The 25,520-nt window shown below is 34.4% G+C and overlaps 2 protein-coding genes across 2 annotated transcripts; both read right to left on the bottom strand.

The window, feature by feature from the left end:
- Positions 1-278: 278 nt before the first annotated feature.
- LOC137388147 (uncharacterized) lies at positions 279-1,157 on the bottom strand. The gene has a single exon (XM_068074651.1). The coding sequence runs from the start codon at positions 1,155-1,157 to the stop codon at positions 279-281; it is 879 nt and encodes a 292-aa protein (XP_067930752.1).
- A 15,702-nt stretch (positions 1,158-16,859) lies between these two features.
- LOC137388146 (anti-sigma-I factor RsgI2-like) lies at positions 16,860-22,512 on the bottom strand. The gene is made up of 3 exons (XM_068074650.1): positions 22,472-22,512; positions 22,174-22,293; positions 16,860-17,142 (listed from the first exon to the last, which is right to left on the bottom strand). Exons 1-3 carry the CDS (start codon positions 22,510-22,512, stop codon positions 16,860-16,862), a joined length of 444 nt encoding a protein of 147 aa, XP_067930751.1.
- Between the last annotated feature and the right edge of the window lie 3,008 nt (positions 22,513-25,520).

Genomic DNA, 25,520 nt, shown 5'->3' with positions numbered 1-25,520 from the left:
GTAACATATGCCAATGAGTAGCTTAAGGTCCAACATGCTGGTGCTTGTTTGAAAATTGTTTATTGCTCCATCATATTGGATATTTCTGTGAACAACAAATATCTTAAAAAACTGCTAAAATCGGTAAACCTGAGCTTAGACTAATTATTATCTTTGTTAATCAAAAATAAAAGCAGTAATTAGAAATAAATATTGTTAATAAGTAGCCAATTGACTAATTTAAAAAAGGCATCGATGAGCATGCAATGCTATGGTGTTCTTTGCAAAGCATAGGTACTTTAAACACTGCCCTGTGTAGTGATTCCTAGTGGTTTTCTTTCATATTCACACATGTGTTCATATTCCATTTCATATTCACACATGTGTTCATATTCCATTTCAAATTCACACATGTGTTCATATTCCATTTCATATTCACACATGTGTTCATATTCCATTTCATATTCACACATGTGTTCATATTCCATTTCATATTCACACATGTGTTCATATTCCATTTCATATTCACACATGTGTTCATATTCCATTTCATATTCACACATGTGTTCATATTCCATTTCATATTCAAACATGTGTTCATATTCCATTTCATATTCACACATGTGTTCATATTCCATTTCATATTCACACATGTGTTCATATTCCATTTCATATTCACACATGTGTGAATATTCCATTTCATATTCGCACATGTGTTCATATTCCATTTCATATTCACACATGTGTTCATATTCTATTTCATATTCACACATGTGTTCATATTTCATTTCATATTCACACAAGTGTTCATATTCCATTTCATATTCACACATGTGTTCATATTCCATTTCATATTCACACATGTGTTCGTATTCCATTTCATATTCACACATGTGTTCATATTCCATTTCATATTCGCACATGTGTTCATATTCCATTTCATATTCGCACATGTGTTCATATTCCATTTCATATTCGCACATGTGTTCATATTCCATTTCATATTCGCACATGTGTTCATATTCCATTTCATATTCGCACATGTGTTCATATTCCATTTCATATTCGCACATGTGTTCATATTCCATTTCATATTCGCACATGTGTTCATATTCCATTTCAAATTCGCACATCTGTTCATATTCCATTTCATATTCGCACATGTGTTCATATTCCATTTCATATTCACACATGTATTCATATCCCATTTCATATTTGGTAGGAGAAACAAAGAAAGATGGAGGTATCAGTCTGCTCAAGGATGAAGTAGGGACTAATGTCTGGCTTCCTAAGATTGGAAGTTCTGAGGGAGCAATCATGTGGGAAAATGTAAAACCGAATACCCTTTACATCGTGACCATGAGACTACCTATTGGCTTTGTTGCTGATCTCTCTCTAAAACTCTCAGTCTCCTGTCAGGTTTTTTCAGAGAAAAGCGACCAACCAACTAATCAAGAGAAAATATCTGCAGAACAGTATATTCGTTTTCAAGTGTCTTCACAAAGTAGACAAGTAAATGCATCCAGTATGGCATATAAATGTAAGTATCAAGGTATAACAGAAAGCAGCAATGTTTTTAAGTTAAATGGTAAAGATTTCTATCATTGACTAGGTGAAGGTGGAGAATAAGGTGACCTCTTATTTACCATGATTAATCTAGACCAGCGCCCCCCAATAAAGGGAAAATCTGTGAAATAAAAACTGATTTTACCTGTCGTTATTATATTTAATAAGGTCGTTTTTCATAAATCACAAATATTTTTCTCTTTTTGTATGTTCATTAGACAATTTTTAGAGTCGAGGGCGCTTAAGAGGCAGAATGAAAGATATCAAAAGCACTTTGCGCTTTTAAACTTTACAAAACGCAAACAGGAAACCTGCAAACAATGCTGGCTGATATCACAATGATCCCTGCGGAGAGATTTCACTGGGCCACAGTACGAGAGAGATTTATATATTTTATCTGTTTTAGTTTTGTTATCCATTTTTTCAACTTTAGTTTTGAAATGAATATTTTTTATTTTTTAATCTGCGAAGTAAAGATAGATACTTCGAAAGCTGAACCATGAAGTAGGAGGGATTACTGTATTGGAGTTGTCAACAACTCATTTCTTTGTTAAAATTCTAATTTATATGGTTTTTTCTTATATGTTTTAGTATTAATTACCTCTTCATCATCTACCAGTCCATCGCTGACGACATCACCAGCCTCATATATTACGGCATCCTCACTCATAACTCTACTGCCTCCAAACACATCACCATCCACAAACAGACCTCAACCTACCACTGAAAGGCTCACTACACAAAGGTACTCCCCTACCGCAAGGACATCTATTACGAACCAAATGTTAAGCTCAACCACATTAGCATCTGCTACTCCAACCCGTCCATACGCTAGGACACATTCAAGGACACCACTGACCTCTTTTAGGAATACAGGTAATCACAGCAGCTCATTACAGCTACCATTCAGAAGCTTATGAAACGTTTGGCTAGCAAAAAGTAAATTCTATAAACTAGTTAAATTACTAGTTTAAAACAATTTGCTTTTCACTAATTAGTCATTTATTTAAGCACTAAAAGGAAATCTAGAGAATGTCCTTGACACTTGAACAGCTATGCCATCATTCGTAGGTTATACTATGACTGTATGCAGATCAATATTTGTGTTCAAAGATTTGTCAGTTGGTTGGCACATCATTGCTACATCTAATTGAAGCTGTTGCTATCGTCTAATGACAACACATAAAATACAAGGAGTCCTTCGGTTACAATGATCTAGAGTCTAGACCAGTGGTTCTTAACCAGGGGGGAATTCCCCCCCAGGGGAAAATTTTGGGATTTTAGGGAGGAATTTGGCAGTTTATCTACAACAACTCCTAACATCAAAATTTTGGTCAGCTCCAAACAAACACAGAAATCGCACTAGTCTGCTGACTGTCTTACAATGATAGATATATTGAGTTTCAATATACATTCATTTTTAATATTCCATGTAAATATGACTGTAATAAATGCATATATACATGTATATATATATATATATATATATATATATATATATATGTATGTATATAAGTAAATAAAGTTCACTATCTAGTTGCAGCGCATTATTTGAAGGAGTTGGGAGGAGGGGAATTTCTGTCTTTAGGTTTGGAAAAGGGGGAATGGGGCAAAAAAGGTTAAGAACCACTGGTCTAGACTTTGCTGTTTCAAGGGTGTGAATGCACCAAATGAAAAAATCTGAAGCAATCTTTAGCATAGTTTTATCTTAGAATCGCTTAGCGATACAAACTGCTATGAGCTAGTAACGCACAAGAGAAGAATATGCTTTGTTATGCTTGTGGTGGAGGCAGAAGACATCAGTGCATCTCTCAGTTTCAGTGATATCCATTTTTGTTGTGTCTGCCTGTTCTCCTTCTGTCACCTGTTCAATTATTTAGCTTTTTTTAACCTTTGTCTCGACTGCAAATGGCAAGACAGATTCTTTTAACAGTAATGCATTAAAGAAGCAGAAGGCCATCATTATGAAGGCGAAATTATATTTTAATAACAATAAAGGAAACTTATTTAGGATGTTTTGGTCAACAATGAAATTCGCGTTGAACCATGCCTCAAGTATATGTACCTAATATATAGACCTCCTGTATATTATAAAGCTGAGGAACTACTGTTTATTAGGAAGTCAAGGACCTACTGTATATTAGAAAGTCAAGGACCTTCTGTATATTAGGAAGTCAAGGACCTACTGTATATTAGGAAGTCAAAGACCTACTGTATATTAGGAAGTCAAGGACCCCTGTAGAGTACAAGGTTGAGGACCTACTCTACTGTTGTTTCTCTTCATGAGGACAACAGTGTTGGCAATGGCACTGCCTTTGCACTAATGCTTAAATCATTTTATGACATTTTGCTATTACCTATAATCCTTCACTTGTTATCCTCCGACTAATTTATAGTGGTTACCAGAGCAAGCACAACTGGAGTTGACAGTGCTGGTGTGAGGAAACTAAGCAAGAGTGATGCTACAATAGTTGCGGTGGTGACCATTGCTGTTGTACTCGCTTTTATTATAATAGCTCTTGCTGTCGTCATCTGCAAACAAAGAAGGTAAATTTGATAGTATAAAAATTCAGCATCTGATAAAGTAGCATTATAAAAAGCATCAGTTTACGCGCCTGTTAGCTAACTGCAGCCAACTGGTTTTAACTGCAGCCAACTGGTGCTGACTTGTGCTGACTGCAGCCAACTGGTGCTGACTTGTGCTGACTGCAGCTAACTGGTGCTGACTTGTGCAAACTTGTGCAGAAACAATAATATGTATTGCTGCATTGGGCTGTGTAATTTAATTTTAAACTTATAACCATCTAGTCTGGAACATTTTAGAGCAAAAGAACCCCAGACTTCTCAAAGAGCACTTCAAGACGTGGAAGTTAACCCAAATAACTTCAAGCATGCAAAGAGTAAGTCAGAATCCTAGATTAAATATAATATACTATAATGATATGATATACCATAATATAAAATGGTAAAACATAATATGAAATATTTTAGTATATTATAATATAGTTTAGTATGTTATAATATAATGAACAATAATTGCAAGGCAATGTAATGTAATGCAATGTTATGCAATTTTATGTCAGTTAATTCAATTTAACATTATGTAATGCTTGTCAATATTTTACAATATACTGAAATTCAATGTAACCCAATGTGATGACATTTAATGGAAGATAATGTGATGCAATGCGATGCACTGTATTGCAGTCTTTATTGCTATCCAACTCACAGTCAATTCAACTAACTACCTGTAGATCATTTAATAGAATTCAGTGAGCAAAATGGCTGCTGCTGACACAAATGCTATAATTTAACAATTAGTAAGCTTTACTTTTACTAAAGATTAACTTCGTTAAAACTAACATTTTCTAAAAATTATAAACTGAAAAACCTATTATTTCTCAGTTCACCAGTGCTAGAAATATAAAACCGATGACTTTTAAATTTATTGTTTGAGAAGATCTCATCCCATGAAATGTAATGCGTTAATGCGTGATCACATTTATGGTGTCGAAAGCTTTCGACACCATAAATCACTCTATTTTGCTTCAAAAACTCACAGCTTATAATTTTCATGTAGCACTGTCGAGCTATTTAAAAGTTACCTTTCTGATAGAACTCAGTCAGTATATTTGAATAAATCTACTCTATCAGAATCATAACAAATTGAATGTGGGGTTCCACAAGGTTCTATCCTTGGTCATACATTGTTCCTTCTCTATATAAATGATTTAATTTATTATTCGAAACCCTTCTCTACTATTTTGTTTACTAATGATACAAATCTGTTTTTTACTGACAAAAAATTAAATGATAATATTCACGAAATCAATTCAGCTTTAGAGAGAGTTCAAAATTAGTGTACCGCAAACAAACTAACTCTTAACATTAATAAAACAAATTTTATAATAATCAAAAATCATCAAAATAAATTCGAACTTAACCAAAATAAAAGTATCAACGGTAAACCAATAAATACTGTTACAAATGTAAAATTCTTAGGAGTAGTTATTGACAACTCATTAAACTGGTCTTCTCATATTGATTATTTGAGAAGTCAACTGCATAAAAATTTGGGTATAATTTTCAAAGCCTCAGAAAGTTTTTCAACTGACATTTTGATATTGCTTTATAACAGTTTAATAAACAGTAAGCCAATTTATTGTTTAGAAGCATGGGGCAATGCTGCAGAGTGTCATTTGAATAAAATATTCCTGATTCAAAAGCCTCTAATGCGAATAATCTTCCATAAAAAATTCAAAGACCACACAGTTGATCTGTTCAAAAAGGCTAATGTTCTTCCAATTAAAGAGTTATACAAACTCCGTTTAGGTATTCTCGCTCATTCATCATTCTACTCTGACACTCATGTTCAACAACACTCTTATGCTACTCGTTATTCTTCTTAAGCCTTACCTTACCCTAAGTCTACATCTACAGCTGGACATCAACAGGTAACTTACCAGTTGTCCAGTATTTGAAATGACTTACCAATATCAATCAAGTACATTAAAAATTCAAATAGTTTTAGGATTGCTTTAAAGAGGCATCTACTTGACTCATCGGGATGGCTTTAGGTCTTAATATGTGAACATTATTATATTAAGAAAGTTGTCAACTCAAGCCCTGCACCTTGATTAGCCCTGCTACTATGCATGTGGGCCTTCATCACTCCCTATTATATTATGATTGCTAATTCATATATGTATATTTATTTGGTTTGTGTCTCTGTGTGCATCTGTTTTTATGATGAAAATAAACTCAAATCAAATAAAAAAATCAAATCAAATGCAAAGCTAGGTAATCCAAATCTAGTTTTAGCATAAGTTGGTGTTTCAAAATTCTTTGTCATGTCTAGCCTTGTGTGATATCGGAAAGTTGGTTATCAAATTCAGCTAATATAATGCGATACACATACAACTTAATTGAGTTTTAAACAATTTCCTCAAATACCCTGTAATAACGTGTAAGTAAGAAATAACCATATAACAAAGGTGAGAGGCTACTCCAGAAGTACCTGATGATTAGAGACTTCACACAATGATCAGAACTGTACCAAGTCTCTTCCAACGTTCAACAAACTTTTCGTGCATCTAGTTTCATTTGATCAATACTTGGGTTTTAGATTAGATGTTAGATTAGATTTTAGACTATACATCTTATTGCAATACTTTACATGTTGTTAATAGATTTTAGATAACATTGTTAGATTTTACATGTTATTGTTAGATTTTACATGTTATTGTTAGACTACATAATTTTGTGCTAAGCTTACATCATGAGCAGCATGTCTCAGAGTATAATATTGTTTTCCTGAAGCTTACTTGTTTAATAAAAGTATTAATGTGAATTAAAAAATTGAAATATAGAAACAAACAAGTCGTAGAAATATACAGTAGAGCTTCTACGTACGCAATCAGTTTGTTCCAGGAGCTATTTCCTAAGTAAAAAATTTTGTAGGTAGAATCCAAATATTGTATTGTTGTCTAATTGTATTGTATAATAACTATTTTTAGGAACAAAAGAAGAAATATTTATATACGTCGACACAAACTAAAAAACTATGTTGTCATAATGAAAACACACAGCTTGAATTACTAGAAATGAAAGTTGCCCTCCACTGTACGTGGTGTAGGATAACTTGAAACTGTTCAAGCAATAGAAACAAAATGCTTATCATTTAGTGACTCTTGCTAGCTAATGAAAATAAGTAATACATGTGTGTATAATAAGTGTTGTACATTTTATCCGCAGGAAACAAACAGACTAAAACACGAAACAAAGTACGAAATGCTGTTTGACCTTTTGTATCTAGAAATATCTTCTCTAAGGCAAAGCAAACAAAATTTGTGCCAGAAGTTGTTTTGTAACTCAAAGATTTCATAAATGGAGCCTTTTGTAAGAAAAGGTTTCATTGTGTACTGAAAACCAATTTTAAAAACTCTACAAAAAGTAAAATATAAAATGAGGCAAGATTCATCCTTTTACAATTGCTGACCTATTGCTATTGTGACTGAAAACTAGAACATGTCAGTTCAATTGCTATTGGCTGTTTTTTATATACTCGAGCAGATGAAGACCATACGAATGAATATTCAGAGGTTATACCTGACCGAGTTCTGCCCCAACCGCAGAAGCCTAGCCATTATGAGACAACTTTGCCGATTTCACAAAACGTTGGTCACTATGACACGCTTGACCTTCCATCAAATGTACAAACTTCAGATCGATTATCTGCTGCCTACGTTGATTTCTCTCCTTCACTAAACACAAAGAAGCAGATTGATGCGGATGAAGGTAAGATGAAACTTTAGAAGCCAAAGTACTTTCATAGTTTTATACTTAATGGAAATAATGGTGATATATCTGGGACCAAACGAGTTGCTTGAGATGGCTTTGGGTAGCAACCCAGATGATTGATGAGTCATAACATGAGTCATAACACGTTTGAAGACTACTTGGTGTTAAGTATTCAACTGTAAAGATGAAGTAGCTATTTGCATATTTTCAGAAAACTATAGTGCGATTCGATTTGGGTAAGACTTTTTATTATGAGAATCTTGCGCAACATCTTGTGAATATTTCAAAGTTTTTAAACTTTCTCAAATTTTAGTATGTCTTATTACAACATCATATTTATCTAAAACTTAAAAGAGTTCTTAAATCAGTCTATTGGTCTATCATGATTTATTGACAATTTTGTGACATCCCATCCGGTTGCTAATTCATACAACAAAAGGACTACATGATAGTCATAAGCCACTAATAAACTTGGTAGCGCAGCATGGCGTGATACCCTGTGTTTACTGACTTGCAGGAATATAGTACACTGTTTTGATATTTCGCATACTTCACTTCTCTTAGCTTGTCTCTTCTCCCTATTCATATTATAAAAATAATTATGATATCACTGACAGTTGCTTTCTGCTTATTCTCCCCATTCTTTGCAAAGCTGTTGATAACTTTCGCCTTTGTTCAATTTAGGTGGAACTTTTCGTAAAGCCCTATTTGAAATGGTAAATGTTAGTTACACCAGTAGCCTGCATAGCTATCATAGTGTTTTATTCTTAAACCGATCAAAGTAAAACATTATTGTTTAGTTTATATATAGAAAATAATACTACATCCGCCATTAAATTAAAAGAGATATAATTAAAATAAAATTGCATAAATATGCAGATGCTGCAGTCAATAAAGTTATCTATATTTAATGAATGACATTTAAAATCTAGTAACTATAAATTAGTAACTCTTCTTAGGGAAGGGGGACCTAAAAAGGTCTGGGCTCACTTGACAACAGAATTGAGACCTTGTTTTTATAGCTTGAGCTGATGTAAAATTTTATGCTATTTGGTTTGGTATCAAAATATCTTTATACATGTATACGCTGACGACTAACGTGCCAATATAAAATGTTAGGTTTTACAGAATACCTGAGTTTGAGTAAGAAAATTAATTGTTTAGCAAAAGAGTTAGTGTGAATGTGCCCAAACTAATAAGACTAAGTGACAGTTGTTAAATTTTTGTCCTTGTAGGTCTCCATTTTCAGCACTTGAAGTTGGTAATTTTCAGCTATGTGGGGTCACTAGGCTGGAGATTAGGACTCGTTTATGTTTTTCCGTTTCGACTAATGGGATGTACTAAAAAAAGTCAAGTCCAGAGTGTACTAGAAAAATTTAACTATTACGATGTGCTAGCAAGATTTTTTTGCCAGCACAACTTATTTCTTATTTGCCATGGTGAAATAGAAGCCAGCTGCTAAAGTTAAATTGAAAGAAAGACCCTCAAATTCACTTGAAAAGGTCAGTAAATTCTTATCAAAAGTTATCAAAGTTATTAGGTTATCTTAGGAAAAATAGACACATCGATCCCAACCCATTTGATTAAAGAGGTTTGGTTAAAATAGCACAAATAAAATTTCTGTTCTGAGACTGTTTTTGATAAAATAAAGAATGGGTGCTATGCCCTTGGCTTTTTCAACTGTTAAAATAATGAAAGGCTAACCCAATCTTTAGGAACTAAGGCTATGAGTTGAAAACATATTGTTTCTATAATAAACTAGCATGCTTGCCAGTCTTTTGTACTGTGGGAGATTGTCTTGAGTAATCACTATATGGATGATTATCTTATGAAGTGCTAAAGAGCCTGAGTGGTGTAGTGGTAGTGTACCTGTTTATGAATCTGATGCCTTTAGTTTGATTCCTGTGCAAAGCAATCTTTTATTCATAACACTCTTACCATAGATTCAGACAGATGGACAAACACTGTTCTTATTATTATACTAAATATCACAACCTATAAGGTATAGCGTATACTTTTTATATGTTTTCAAAATGCTATATGTTGTACCAACATATAGCATTTTGAGAACAAGGAAGTATTTTTGATCAAAAGCTTGTTTATAAATAATGCATTCTGGTAGGTTAATGCTGCTTCCTGATTACTTTGCTACAATTCCTTTCTGATTAGAGACTCTGGTAGTCTGCCAACAAAAAAATTATGGTTAGTCAATTGAATGTGGAACCAGCGTCCCGTTATTCCCTAAAGAATGCTCTCAAGTTTTAAAGATGGAAAATATTTTCTTAGTTTTAAACTTATAAAAGATGAAGGCAGAGACCATGATGTTTGTCAATAAATAGCCATGATACCATGCTGTACTTTATTAAAAAGCGTCAATGCTTGCACGCTGTATTGCACCCTAATATGCTTCCTTTGGCCTTATTTAAGCTACTTTACTATGTTACACCATAACATACCAAAAAATCCATCAAGGGAATTTATATTACACCATATCATAAAGTTGTGTGGCATTTACTATTATACTTCACCACATGACCTTATTTAGGTTTGGTAATACTGTGGTATATTATATCACAATCCATCTCATGACATAACATTATATTAAATATTTTCATTATATTATATTGCATTAAATTATATTAGAATGAATTAGATATTATTATATTATAGTAATATATAAAAATACATCGAATTAATATGTTGTATTACCTTGCGCCAATTTGAGCAATATAAACAATAATATATCTAGTATAAGATTTGACGACATACTGTACTTTTCTGTTTCACATTAAAGCATATCATTTCAGATTAATTTGTTGTAATAAACTATAAGATTTCATTAAAATTAGTATGTTTCTGTACAATCACTACTTGCTTGTGGCTGATAACTATGGATACAGTTAGTTTGCTGCATCTACAGTAGTGCTTGGCTTCGGTTCTCCTTTTGCGTTTAATGCTGCACTGTGATTGGTTTATTGCTTAAACATTATATGCACATATGTAGACATGCTGTATATTCATGTCATGGTGCTTGTCGATACTTTCTTGTAATTCAACATGTCAACACTAAAAGCAATTTTTTTATGGAATAAATGCTTGAAATGATTTTTAATCATTGAAGTGGAACTTGTACTCTACAAAACATAATTTTCAAGTTACAACACATCTTTTGGTAAAGATTTTGCTTCGACTTACTAAAGATGTTTCCAGATACGGAATGGTGAAAAGACCTTTTGTATCCTGGTCCATTTTCTTATTGTGTGTAAAATTACAACGTGTGTCACTCGATTTACTTGCCATTGGAAATCAGTAAGCAGCAAGTGTTTTGGCTCATCTGTTGTATAATTTGGAGTTATCCTACATTGTATACAGAGTAGGACAACTTTTGTTTTTAGCATGTCAAGTTCTGTGTTTATTGTTTGATGACGGTTTTTTAGTTTGTGCCAATGTGAAGACATCTTTCTAGTTATATTCTTAAAAACATACATTCTGAATAAAACAAAAACAAGACAACAATACAGCATCCACTTCCTTTGACCTTCCTACTTCTCACGGTCTTTGCTTAGCCTCGTCTAGTTGGTGAACGCCAAATGTAAACAAACTAACAAACCATTCATAGCTTTTATTTATCATTTCTCTCGGTTCTTTCTTCTTTTCATGTATACTTTTTCTATCTATTTTCTTTTGCAGTAATATAACTCTAACACATATTTGTGGCAGGTTTTAACCATTACACGTATTTAATGGTTAAATACATGGTTTTAATTTATACAAACGTTATGCCCAAGTTTCGTGAGGCTTAAGACAGATTAGACCATGTATATAGTGATATTGGTTTTTGTTTACAAAATTTTCTGCTTACGAAACAGATTCCAGAACTTTGTAAGCAGAAGTTCCACTGCATGCCCAAATGAACCGACTTCTGTAATCTCTGTAAAACATGAACAAGGAACTTAGCTCACTGTTCATACTTGTCTCTATTTATAGACCATTACAACATAACCTAACCCTGCCCAAACACAATATTGATAGGCCTGCTCTTGTTCTTAAGTTGACAAGTATTATTCCTAGTTAGTGCTGATTAATGGAGCCGGTGAACCAACATAATTGTCAGTTCATACCAAATCGGTTTGACTAGGTTTGAAACATTTTGAAATATGTTTGTTCATTCTTTGGTTTCTATGGAACAGATGAGGAAAGGAATGAAGTTTGCATGCTGGTCATACAGCAAGTCTTATTGCACATGAATCACTGTAAATGATTTAGAAGGCTTTTTGACTTCTTGTAAGTAGGGAATATGCTTGCGGAGTCCTTGTTCAGATGTCAGTAATATATTACTCACAATAGCAAAACAACAGCAGCTTTTAGTACAGAGTGTGTACACAGTGAGTTAAGTTGGCTTCATGGGCTTGGGTTGGCTTATAATTCTTGATGCTTCCCTACAGCCAATTCTGTCTTGTTATCTTTCTAAATTGTTTCTGTTTATAGACCCTGATGGCTGATTGCTTGTTGCATACTGAATAGATGTTTTCATTAAATTTATGAGTTGATAGATTAATCACCGTGTGAAACATCAATCTATATAGGATAACTCTATGATTAAAAGCAACTCGTAAGCTACAATCATACCTTATTTGGCAGTAAATATTTTATAACAGAAGGTATAGTAAGGAATAATAAGAGCCATGCCTGTCTGTCTGGCCAATCAGTCGCCTTTTGACACTTTGGAATAATCGTACATACAGTAGGGGCTCCTACAACGCAAAGAATCTGTTCCAGGAACATTTCTGCTATAGCTATTTTATGCTCCACAAACTGTAAAATATATGTAAATTGTCTAATTCATTCCAATATTTTTCAAAACTCACTAATCGAACCTTAAAAAAATTTAACTCAACTTTCTAATTTATTTAGTGTACGCCTGTTGTATTCTTGGCTTGTATCGACAACTTTTTTTCTTTTTCTTGTCTCTCGCAGTCGTCTTATGATTCATGATTACAAAAAATTTACAAAAAGTTAAAGGTAGAGCACATCTTCGGCATCAATTTACAACAATTGGTTTATGTTTCTAGACAGCAAAGTAAATTCCGCTAAATAAAAATAAGAAAAAATATGTTGCATCTACAATAAAGCAAAACAAGAGTATATTTTACTGTAACTAAAGTGGTGTGTAGTCGTCTATTTGTCTCCAGGGTTCAAGGTTATCGTAAAATGTAGCTTTCGACGATACTTCAAATCCGGACATTGAGATTGGTTGACTGACACTCTAACACCCACACCGATTCTGAATAACGATGTGGCTAATGATTTTCTTTGCTCTATCAACACACTTGACGTTCTCCCATGACAAACTAGACATTCAGGGTGTGCACATAATAGATATACAATCGCTTTCTTTCCTAAGTGCAGAAAGAAAGCAACACTTTCAAGGCTAACTGCATGAATCTGGTTATTTGAATTGAATTTTACAACTTCCACCAACTTGTCCCTCTACGTTATAAGAAGTTTTTTGTGTACTATGAAATGAAAACTATACATTACGTTTTTGCATTATGTGGTATTGATGATATAGGAGGTATACGTTATAGTATCGTCTACTGTACAGTAATTACACCTGATGATTTATCACAGCACACCGCACTACCAGGGTAATTATATATGAAAATGTTGTGTTCTTTTATTTGACAGACCCTTTTAAAGTCTACTCACTAGCTGAGGGGTTTAGAGAACCAGAAGTTGAAACCCAAACTGGTGACTCAGAGTATCACACCTTGGAAGAGTATTAAACAGGTGCATTTACATAGTTCTGATTCCTGGCATTGTTACGGAGAAAAGTCATTCCTTAAAACCCTAAAACTGTTCCTAGCTAAATAAATTGATATTAGAAAACAACTCACATCATAAGAATAAACAAGAACTCACCATTGACATGTTAGAGCAACAGAATCATTCCAAACATCTAATAACGGAATTTGAATAGTTTCATTCATAGCAAACAAACCTGCTCTAATTATGAAGTCGTGAAAAAATAATTCATTCACACAGACCACATTATTTGTTTACTAACAGCTACTCGATAAATCATTATTTTTATTTGTAAACAAAATACAAAATTATACCACAATCTATCTAAATCTAGCTAGCTAACATGTTCGCAATGACTTGGTGTCTTAGCGCATCATCAGGAACTGGTAAACCAATGAAATCCAGTTTAAAATTTGGTGTTTGTTTCTTGAACATTATTGCATAATTATTGCTAACCACTTCTCTATGTGGGGTGACTTTACATACGAGCAGTTAAAGCCTGGTTCCTATTTACGCTGTGGGCACCGGTGAAGGAGTCTAGTCGCTAGTCTATTGGCTGTGAAATAGGAATCTATGCGCCGAGAAATGCCGAGAGTTTCAAGTGGTCAACAAAAAGGTTTGGGGCTGTTCAACTTTTGTAAAAGGCTGCATGCAGGTAAAACCTCCCTGAAATGAACTGCACAGGTGAAGGTCAGCACTTCTAAAACTGTATAATGAACGGACATTTTTTATGCAATCATCACGTGATGCAGCTTATGTGAGCATAAACTGCCGAGTCTAGCACTACAAGTGTTTGGCGGCACGAGATTACCACCGGGGTTTATCAGCCTAAATCGGAACCACTCCTAACTTTAAACACCTAATACGGTAGGAGATAGGAGACAATTTGGTCGATTTTTTTCCACCTGATCCTACAATTGAGTAAACTTGACTGCAAAGCTTTATTTTGCTCTTCTGAATTTCTGGCTTTATATGGGATTACAAAAATTTTAGTCGTTTAAACCATGTTATGTTTCCAGTCTAATCCCGCAGTGTCATATCGATTAGAATATTAGTTCTTGAGATATCAGCAAAATATCAAGAACACTTGTAACTGAATTGAAAACGGAAAATGGCGACTGACAGAACATTAGTTTCTAACGACTGGTTGAAACTGATTGAAATTCTTGTTAATGAAAGATCAAACATATACAAAGCTAGAAAACTTCTCCTCAGCAGCAAAAGTTTTACTCTGAAACTAAATGTTTTTCTATTCATAACAAATATAGACACACTATTAGACTCGATGTACTCCAATTGTCCTGTTTTTCAGTTATCTCTAAAACAACACTCCTTTGAAAGAACATAAAAAAACTAATCATAAATGTATGTGATTTTTTATTTTTTTATTGCGTTCTGCAAGCCTGGAGCTTTTAAAATGATATTCAATTAAAAAGAAATTGTGTTATTTCAATTACTTTCACAGTCAATGGAAAGCTATTAATATGGTCTATAATCAGAGGACTTGCTTGTGTATGTACGCGGGTAGGTTTCAAACGGTTAGAAGGTAATTTCTATGACAGTCACCACTGAAATAGTTGCTAGTTCTTAAAAGTTGGACTGCTGACTAACTAATGTGCGCTGCTTGATTTGGAGATTTTTTTTACTCAGTTAAATCATCATAATAGAATATAAGTTCTGAAAAATCTGCTCATGCTAAGCGTTTGTAACACGTAATCTGTTGACTTCTAACATGGGTTAATCTAACTTATAGTTTATAACACGTAATCTGTTGACTTCTAACATGGGTTAATCTAACTTATAGTTTGTAACACGTAATCTGTTGACTTCTAACACGGGTTAATCTAACTTATAGCTTGTAACACGTAATCTGTTGACTTCTAACATGGGTTAATCTAACTTATAGTTTGTAACACGTAATCTGTTGACTTCTAACATGGGTTAATCTAACTTATAGTTTGTAACACGTAATTTGTTGACATATAATATTGGCTTACATAACTTATAGTTTGAAAAATCACAATACTGAAATGCTAATTGTTACCGAGATAACACACTCATAAATACGGGAAACGAGAAACATGGAACCATTAAAATACCATTATTATAAGCTATTGGTTAACTCTTGGTTAACTGGTGCATGTTGCAAAATAAAGACTGCCTTCTTGTCCAAAGAGCAAACTCATTCCACTTTTCTTTTCTCACATCGTTTGGCAGCCTGGTGGTTAGCCAGTTTAAGTGCCTGCCAAATGATTGGAAGGCTCTGTGTATTAAAAAACGTTTTAGATGACACATTCAGTGATGTGCACCACTTAGGCTCCGCCTCCAAGTGGGCCATCTGACAAAGGTAAAACCAAAACTTTTAACTTCATTTCAAAATGAGACTATTTTGTAACTTTCATAATGAGTGACCAATCAGACAGCAGAACAAGCAGTAGGAATATAAACGTGTACTCACTAACTCTGCATGCACTTTTACACTAAATACACTCTGTGATACACTATGATATGTACTGTTTTAGATTTGACTACGAGTGTTTATGAGTCGCCTTCCCCAAACTAAAAATCGAACAATTCTGCAGAAGTGATAGCTTCTCTACTCACATCCAGCCTGATCCAGACTGCAACTGCACTTCCAGCACTTTCTCTCAAACCAAGAACAGAAAATTTATACAGTTAATAGATATCTTCATTTGCGCACTAAGTTAATAAATTACTGTAGCTGCTTTTAATATCATCCTTTTCTAAAAACAAACTTATCATTCAAAGATGAACTTACACAAAAGGTTAATAGATTTTATCAGAAAGCATCAGTATTTCTTATCATTTGTGTTTGTTCTTGATATTTGAAGTGAAGTGGCTGTCAGGATGTTTCAAGATTACAATTGGCAAAGTTTGATTTGGTTACAATGCTCGAAAGAAAAATAGGTCCTGAAATGATGACATCAGTTGTACGGCTTCCTGTCTCGCTCGCTATCGGTATCGGCTATTACGTTCAAGTTGCAGCATTGCGCATCTTTATTCTGTCGATCTCATAGCTGAAGTGCAACTACAGACGGTATAATTGCACTTCCGCTAAAGTCTGAGTAATTTAACCACAATCAAGTTCTGTTAATTTTTACTTAGAAACATCCTGGCAGTCGAATTACCTCAAACCTTGAAAAAAAATCATAAATGATAAAAATATTGATAAGTTTTGATAAAATCTACTACAATTTTGTGTGAGTCTCTGTGGACCTGTATGTGGACGTGTATGTGGGCCTGTCTGTGGACCTGTCTGTGGACGTGTATGTGGGCCTGTCTGTGGACCTGTATGTGGGCCTGTCTGAGGGCCTATCTGTGGACCTGTATGTGGGCCTGTCTGCGGGCCTGTATGTGGACCTGTATGTGGGCCTGTCTGTGGGCCTGTCTGTGGGCCTGTCTGTGAACCTGTATGTGGGCCTGTCGGCGGGCCTGTCTGTGGACCTGTCTGTGGGCCTGTCAGGATGCTGCCTTAAATACAATAGAGATGTGTGCCACCATTTCTATTAAGAAAAACTAACATGTTTATCTACCCTCTGTACAAATTCGAGTGTCTCTGAGCTCCGGTGTGTTGGAGGTATGGTATTCCTATTCTCCTCTGAATTTTGCTCCTCTAAACAGATTTTATAGCTCGATGTTGCCAACATCGTTCTATGTTAGGCTTCTCAGAAGCCTGTAGTTTCTTTGCCATTTTACCTACTTGTATTATGTTCCACGGGCTACTGCATATTAATAACTACTTGGCATATAATTCTACATTTAAAATTTGTTTTATATATTACATATTCAATAAAGCTGCGATATCTATTTTTAATAATATATTCAACCTTCCATAACCGTTATTGTGTCCTTCTAAAATATATATAAATAAATAGTGTGTGTGAACAATCCTCGAAAATGGAGTATGATCTGTGCATAGCTCACTGCAAGCAAAGGCTGTACATACTTTTAAGGGCATTGTTGTACAAACAATTGCTCTGTGGTCCTGGCTGGACACGTCTGAGTCCCAGTTGTAGAGAGCAATTTAAGGTTGGATATCATTCCTGTCAACACTAGTGACCTTTTTGAGAATTGAACCCTGACCTGTTGTTCGCAGGTTAGCGTTCTAGGTCACCATTAATTTACACCATGTATATGGGCCTCACTGCTATATTATACATGTATAGAGAGTTAGTACACTCACTGCTATGTTATACATGTACAGAGAGTTAGTACACTCACTGCTATATTACACATGTACAGAGAGCTAGTCCCTTCCCTGCTATGTTATACATGTACAGAGAGTTAGTACAATCACTGCTATATTATACACATATAGAGAGTTAGTACACCCACTGCTATGTTATACATGTATAAAGAGTTAGTACACCCACTGCTATGCTATACATGTACAGAGAGTTATTACACTCACTGCTATATTATACATGTATAGAGAGTTAGTACACTCACTGCTATGTTATACATGTACAGAGAGTTAGTCCCCTAACTGCTATGTTATACACATATAGGGAGTTGGTACACTCACTGCTATGTTATACATGTACAGAGAGTTACTACACTCACTGCTATATTATACATGTATAGAGAGTTAGTACACTCACTGCTATGTTATACATGTATAGAGAGTTAGTCCACTCGCTGCTATGTTATGCACATATAGGGAGTTAGTACACTCACTGCTATGTTATACACATATAGAGAGTTAGTACACCCACTGCTATGTTATACATGTATAAATAGTTAGTACACCCACTGCTATGTTATATATGTACCGAAAGTTACTACACTCACTGCTATGTTATAAATGTAAAGAGAGTTAGTACACTCGCTGCTATGTTATACACATATAGGGAGTTAGTACACTCACTGCTATGTTATACATGTACAGAGAGTTAGTACACTCTCTTCTATGTTATAACTGTACAGAGAGTTAGTTATACACATATAGAAAGTTAGTACACTCACTGCTATGTTATACATGTGCAGAGTTAGTACAGTCAGCTGTGTTGTATAGATATGTTATATATTTTGAACTATATATTGCATGAGCAGTAGCTGACAAATAACACTGAAGTGTGTACACATACGCCTCTACAACATTTTTTGTACAAGGTCGGCTAGGTCACACGAGTTACATCGATTGACACTTGTCACATTCTCTATTCACTCAAAGACTAGAGTGAGTGAAAGTCAAACCAAGTTTGTTTCCTTCTGATCAATGTGCCAAGTATGAAAATATGAGCAAGTGGAATTACTCATACCTTCCTAGCACTGCTATAATCTATCAGAGTAAATATTGTATTGAATTGGCATTCAACATATTTCTTCTCATTGGTTGACATTATGAGCAAATCAAGGTTATAGTTAAGCTACAGTGCACTTGAATTGGTTTAACAAAGCCAAGCTCTCTGAATACAGCTTTTGTAATGTGAAAGTTGACTCCATTTAAATGCAACAAAATAACTTCTCTTCTGACGTAAAGCCCTATCACTCATCATGGAGAAATCAGAAAGAACGGAATGGCGGCTACTACAGGGTATAGTAAGTAATGATCACTTCAAACCACTTTTTTGAAACATTAACTACCTTGATAGCGTAGATTTAACGTTATATTACAGTGACATGTCATTGCAGCTAAATTTTGGTGGCTTTGTAACAAGTAACTGTGTGTTGAACATTTAATCTTTAGTTGTGTTCCAATCTTCCAGCACAACTAATGTACATCATAACGATCACTTTTCCTGTTTCAGTTCTCAACCTTTGCCTTGTTTATTGTCATGATCAGAGTAAATAGGAATATTCCTGCGTTCTTAGGAATCATTTGGTCATTTGATATTGTGACTATGTCTATGACTGGACAGGTGTTCTGTAGCAGCGTGTTTATTGTCTTTTACATTTTCCATAAAAACTAAAATTATACAAGTTTACCTTTCAAGCAAATTAAATCAAGAGTATATAGTTCTGAGCTTGAGGAAAACATTGTCATGTTATGATAATGAAAAAGTCCTTGAAGCAAGCTTTGATCAAAACAGATAATTTTCAAATATATGGATGATTCATGCAATGCGGATGAAAAACAGCAGGTCTTAATAGCGTTATCACAAGTCCCGCGGATGGGGTTTATAGCAATAGATATTTTTCAATTTGTTCTTACTAAGGATGAAAGATAAACGATGAAAGATAAGGGATAAAGGATAAGGGGTGAAGGATAAGGGATAAATGATAAGGGATAAATAATAAGGGGTAAAAGATAAGGGATAAAGGATGAGGTGTAAAGGATAAGGGATAAAGGATAAGGGATAAAGGATGAGGTGTAAAGAATAAGGGATAAAGGATAAGGGATAAAGGATGAGGAGTAAAGAATAAGGAATAAGGAATAAAGGATGAGAGATGAAGGATGAGGAGTAAAGAATAAGGGATAAAGGATGAGGGATAAAGGATAAGGGATAAAGGATAAGGGATAAAGGATGAGGTGTAAAGAATAAGGAATAAAGGATAAGGGATAAAGGATGAGGAGTAAAGAATAAGGAATAAGGAATAAAGGATGAGAGATGAAGGATGAGGAGTAAAGAATAAGGGATAAAGGATGAGGGATAAAGGATAAGGGATAAAGGATAAGGGATAAAGGATGAGGTGTAAAGGATAAGGGATAAAGGATAAGGGATAAAGGATGAGGTGTAAAGAATAAGGGATAAAGGATAAGGGATAAAGGATGAGGAGTAAAGAATAAGGAATAAGGAATAAAGGATGAGAGATGAAGGATGAGGAGTAAAGAATAAGGGATAAAGGATGAGGGATAAAGGATAATGGGTAAAGAGTGAATATGAATTAATACCTTGCACTTATTGCTAATAGAATAATATTGGTTGATTTTGAACTACTGTCAAAAAGGAACATTATTTGAACAGATTGGTTTAATGTAATTGAGTGTTCAAGATAATCTTATAAATTTTAAAATGATTTAAAAGTGGTAACACAAAACTTGCTTTAGGTCTTTATTTGCTATGCATGCAGAATATGCGTGTATGGTGTGCACTTTGATTGCATAGCCCTCCAAATCATAAAATACTTGCAGCAGTATTTCCTTGGTTTGAGTATATGATAGTATATGACAACTGAAAACACTGGCTTTCATTGAGAGTGAAGGGTGCTTTTGAATTTTTTAAAAGTGTGCAAAAAGGATGCCCCCAAAAAAATATCGACAAAATATCCCTCGGCGAATGAGTTATATAATGAGCATTCATATAGTATTGCATGCATCTCGAGCTTTGGAGTTATCGTTTCATCAATATGTGACCAGCTCTCTAGTTACACTATCAATCACCTGTGAACAAATTCAACAAATATTATTTTCATGTAAACTAAATGGGTTTATTATAAAACAAGCCCTAGACATGTACTTTTACAAAGCACAAAACAGCGTAATTGATATAAAGATTTTGGGTCACAGCTTTTAATAGTGCATTAAAAAGCATGAGTTTATTTAGTGTTAATGAGCCTTATCTGACTATGTTACTGTGTACCATCATCTACCTAATCACAAACTAACTACTGTAGCTCTCCTACATTTTCTCAAGTACAAGTATATTATTGGAATCAGAATGCCCCGGTGTAGCCAATCGTGTACCTACATGTATTATAACTAGGGCGTCTGATAGTGCCAGGGTGTATGTCTCTCAACGCATCATAAAAACAAGTAGCTTGAGATTTCTACAAATAGCCATTTCTTATCCGCTCACATAGCCAAATACTTATTTAAATTAATACATCCCCATTTTAATTGTGTGTGTGCCTGCATTTCAAAATCTTTTGACCAATTTTGTCCAAAATTTAGAAGCATATTCCGCATGCCTTCCGTCTGGTCGCCAAAAATATTTGGTATAAAGGTTTTCACTGATTCCTGAGAAGCAGCCTCTTAAATACCCACCTGATCTCTATCTAATTAAAAATAAATAGAATATCAGACTTTGTTAAGCTTGTTGCTAGCAACAAGTACATGTATGTTTGGTTAGCAGCAAAATTGTTTTTATTCGATTCATTCATTGGAGGAACTTCATTCTGTAGTGTAATTATCATGCAAAATACATGTACTGGAACGTTTTGTGTACATGATGACTCAGAATTTAATGATTTTTATGTCTAAACTATTGTCTAAAATGTACTAAACTCCATGGTAGACATTCTCTGATAATAATTTTTTTGAAGCTCATGTAAAGTTTTGCTGAAAGTTGCTGTCTTGATTCTGTTATTGTTCTTGTTATCATTATCGTTAATATTTGTTGTCTAAGCTATAGTGAACCTGTAAAGGATTCTGTTTACTACTCCTAACCAGAGAAATCACCTACATCGAGTTTACTGTAAGTTCATATTTTATCAACCTAAAGTTATCGCATTACAGTAGGAATTAGGAATACAGTGTACTATAAGTGCCTCATTTACTCTCGCTCTTTCCTTTACATCACTTTACAAGACATCCCAGTCCTTTATATAGTTTAGTCTTACCTCTTTACTCCGAGAGGAAGGGGTGGCTGATCCTTACTCAACCGGATGAATTTCGTCCAGTTTGCTTTTTCCTTACACTGGCTGGCTTGATTTGGGGGACAACCAGTTTCCTTCACAAACCTTAATTCAGACTCGTACTATCTCAACTACATCAACCACCACTGTATCAAAAGGATTGTATATATAAAGTACATGCACCCTCGCGGGTAACTAATATCTACATTGTTACCACAGAGTGGTTCACAGGCTAAATAACACACCCTAAATTTATTTAGTGCTGATTTTAACTTCTACTTACAGATATGTACACAGATCTGATGGTTTACCAGAGAGTGCCATCTCTATTGAAACCAATACCTAAATGGTTTTATTCACAGTTTCCAGTTTTAAGTCAGCCATGACTGTCAAGTATCTCTTCTGGTTCCTCTGTATAATACTGGCTGACAATACCAATGCTGGTAAGTGCACTTATATTCATTAAGGTTAATCCACACAAACCTGCTTGTATCTAAGATAAATGAAAAATTACTCTTGATATAAGACACCTTCAAGACATTTTGTCAAGCTTATTAACCTTTGAAGCCTTTGAAACCTTTTAAGCTTTGTCAACCTTGCTATAAAAATGGCAGCATTTGTTTCTCATTCTGACTTTCTTATACCGAAATTGCTTTTTCTGAAAAAGAAATGGTTGAGAATTCATACATACAGCCATAAAAGCTATTCAGCACTTTTGATTGACCAAACAGCATTTTACTGAGTCCAACATACCCTTGTTCCAAATTATCGCAGTTAGCCATTTACATATTTCAACTTACTTAACAATCACACTGTACCTCATGCCTCTACTCGAGGATCTTGGGCTTGTAAGTTATTGTAAAGTTGAGCAAAACTTGACGTAAGAAGGCAGAATTAGTAAGCGTTTCTCATGTTTCTCTTTGGTACGCCATGATAAACAAAGAGACAATGAGTTTAATTCTTGGCTACCTATTCTATCCGAAACATTCTGCATTGTGCATAGGTTCATTTCATATTGTTCATAAATTTGCGCCACCTGGTGCATGGACTCGCTCTGTATTTTGTATGATTTCATTCTATGTGGCAAGACACATTTCGCAATGATAAATTGTGCGTTAACAAATAGATTGTGCGGTGGTATGTTGTAACGTCTAAAATACATGCTCTGCAGTGTACATGGCACGTTGGTATATACAAAATAGTACAGTATGTGTAGGAGCAGCAAAAACTGCAGTAACAATAATTAATAGTTGTGTTACATATTTAAAAAAATTATAATGCCAAATGGGTTATATATTGGCCAATATAAATTATATTTGCCAAGACGTTTCAAAATGAAGCTCGACTACACCTGATCACGCTTAAAAGGCTCAGAAGAAAAAGATGTGCCCAAACTTCCCCGACAATAACGCCGTAAGTCATGCATATTGCTTGTAATTAAATATGTGTTCTAATCAGCATCTGATAATAACTCATATGTTTACATATTTAGTGGTTGAAAATGGTGCAAATTATAGACCAACCCTTCTTTAATTCATTTGAAACATCTATAGCAATGTATCGGATATGTTATTTTAAGTTTTATTTCAACAATCAACAGTAAATACAAAATAAAGCATTCACCATTAGAGACACGCAACACTGTAACTTCAATGCAATAGCCTATGGCATAATGAGATGGACAAGGAGGAAGTACAGCTATTGACATCCTTTTTAGAGTCATATTTCCTCAAGGGTTTCAACTGCGATCAAGTTTTGTTGATTTTAATATTGAAACATCCTGGCAGACCAACCAGATAAAACTAAAAACTATATCAAATGATAGAAAAAAAGATATAATTTTGGATGAAATATTTGATAATTTGATGTGAGTGATCCTTTAAATAATAATAATATCACTCATTAGTTAGAGTGAACTACTAGGGAGTTATGACTGGCTAAACACATGCTGTGTACATTTGCATTGCCGAGAGAAGTATCTGATATGCTTGTCGCCCCTCTATGGGTCTGTAAGATATCTAAACAAACACTTTGAGAAATGTTCAAACAATGGCTGTATAGGATCTCAGGCTATAGGCTTGTTGAATTAGTCAGTAGCCATTTGTTTAACTATGCTAGTTTTGTGCTGTTCTTCCAGGGCTGTGTTATTTCACATAGATCATGCTTGAATAATTGTAGCCACTTCCTTCTCTCGCGCACTTACTACTGTAACATTAGCTTGAAAATGAAAAAGAGCGTTTGGCGCAGATGTTCTTGTGCAAAACCTTTTAAGTTTTTGGTTACAAGTTCAAAATTTATCCATCTTTCATTGTGACTTATGACTCAACAACATCTTATGACTCAATAAATTCTAAGTAGAAGTGGGAAAGAAAAAACTGTACACAGCGGCTACATTTATGCAGCTGACAGTTGTAGTTCCCTAAACCCTTCAATAAATTTAGCGATTCGAACATAAACATTATTTTATGTTCAAATCGCTAAAACATAAATACATAAAATTTGTTTTATGTATGTTGAAGATAAAGGTATTACGCAGGGAGCTTTATGAATAAAATGTTTTTGCATTGTTATTATTGTTGTATCATGTTATTTTGTTACTGTATAGAACATAATTAATTTTTTCAGTATAACATGGCCAAGAATTTTATACCTATTTGCAAAAAGCTAAGAAAGCATAGCTTTTTAGCAATGCTAAAGAGCTATAAAAGTGTAGCTTTTCTGCGATGCTAAAATGTCTGGCACCAAAATGTCTGGCACCAAAACGTCTGGCACCAAAGTGTCTGGCACTCGAAAGTCTGCTCTAAAAATTCCTACGCGGGCCTTGAGAACTATTGAAGGGTGGGGAGGGGTCTACAGAGGCAGAAGGTTGGCCCCCATATGAATGATGTTATGTTGGAACATGTGATTTGTGACATTCATAGCCTCTGTATGCTGTCGTTTACTTAATCATTTCTGTATTGCTTGTCTATAGTTAGCTAATTGTTTTACCTTTGAGCTTGATTGACTTGTATTGAAAGGTTACCAGAAACAAAAAAGGCTTGCAATTTGGTTAAGTCACCTTATCACTGATCAATAAGCACTGTTTCCTTGAGACGGTAATCAGCAAGTTTGCTTCCTCCATAAAATGCAAACAGCAAACACCTGCTATTTAAGTGAATTTCGTCACTCGTAGATTTGTGTAGACTGTTTCTCAATTGCAAAAAATAAAAACGGCGAATCACTAGCGAATCACGAGCAAGGAAGTGCCACAAAAGCTATTTTATCTTAAACATTTTCTACATATATAGAAGTATAAGTAAGACACAAGTACGTTGCTATGACCTTGGGTATAG

This window comes from Watersipora subatra, chromosome 2 (genome assembly GCF_963576615.1).
Source record: "Watersipora subatra chromosome 2, tzWatSuba1.1, whole genome shotgun sequence".
Lineage (NCBI taxonomy): Eukaryota > Metazoa > Bryozoa > Gymnolaemata > Cheilostomatida > Watersiporidae > Watersipora > Watersipora subatra.
Note: the sequence above shows the minus strand (reverse complement) of the source record. Positions and strands in the feature narration are given on the sequence as shown.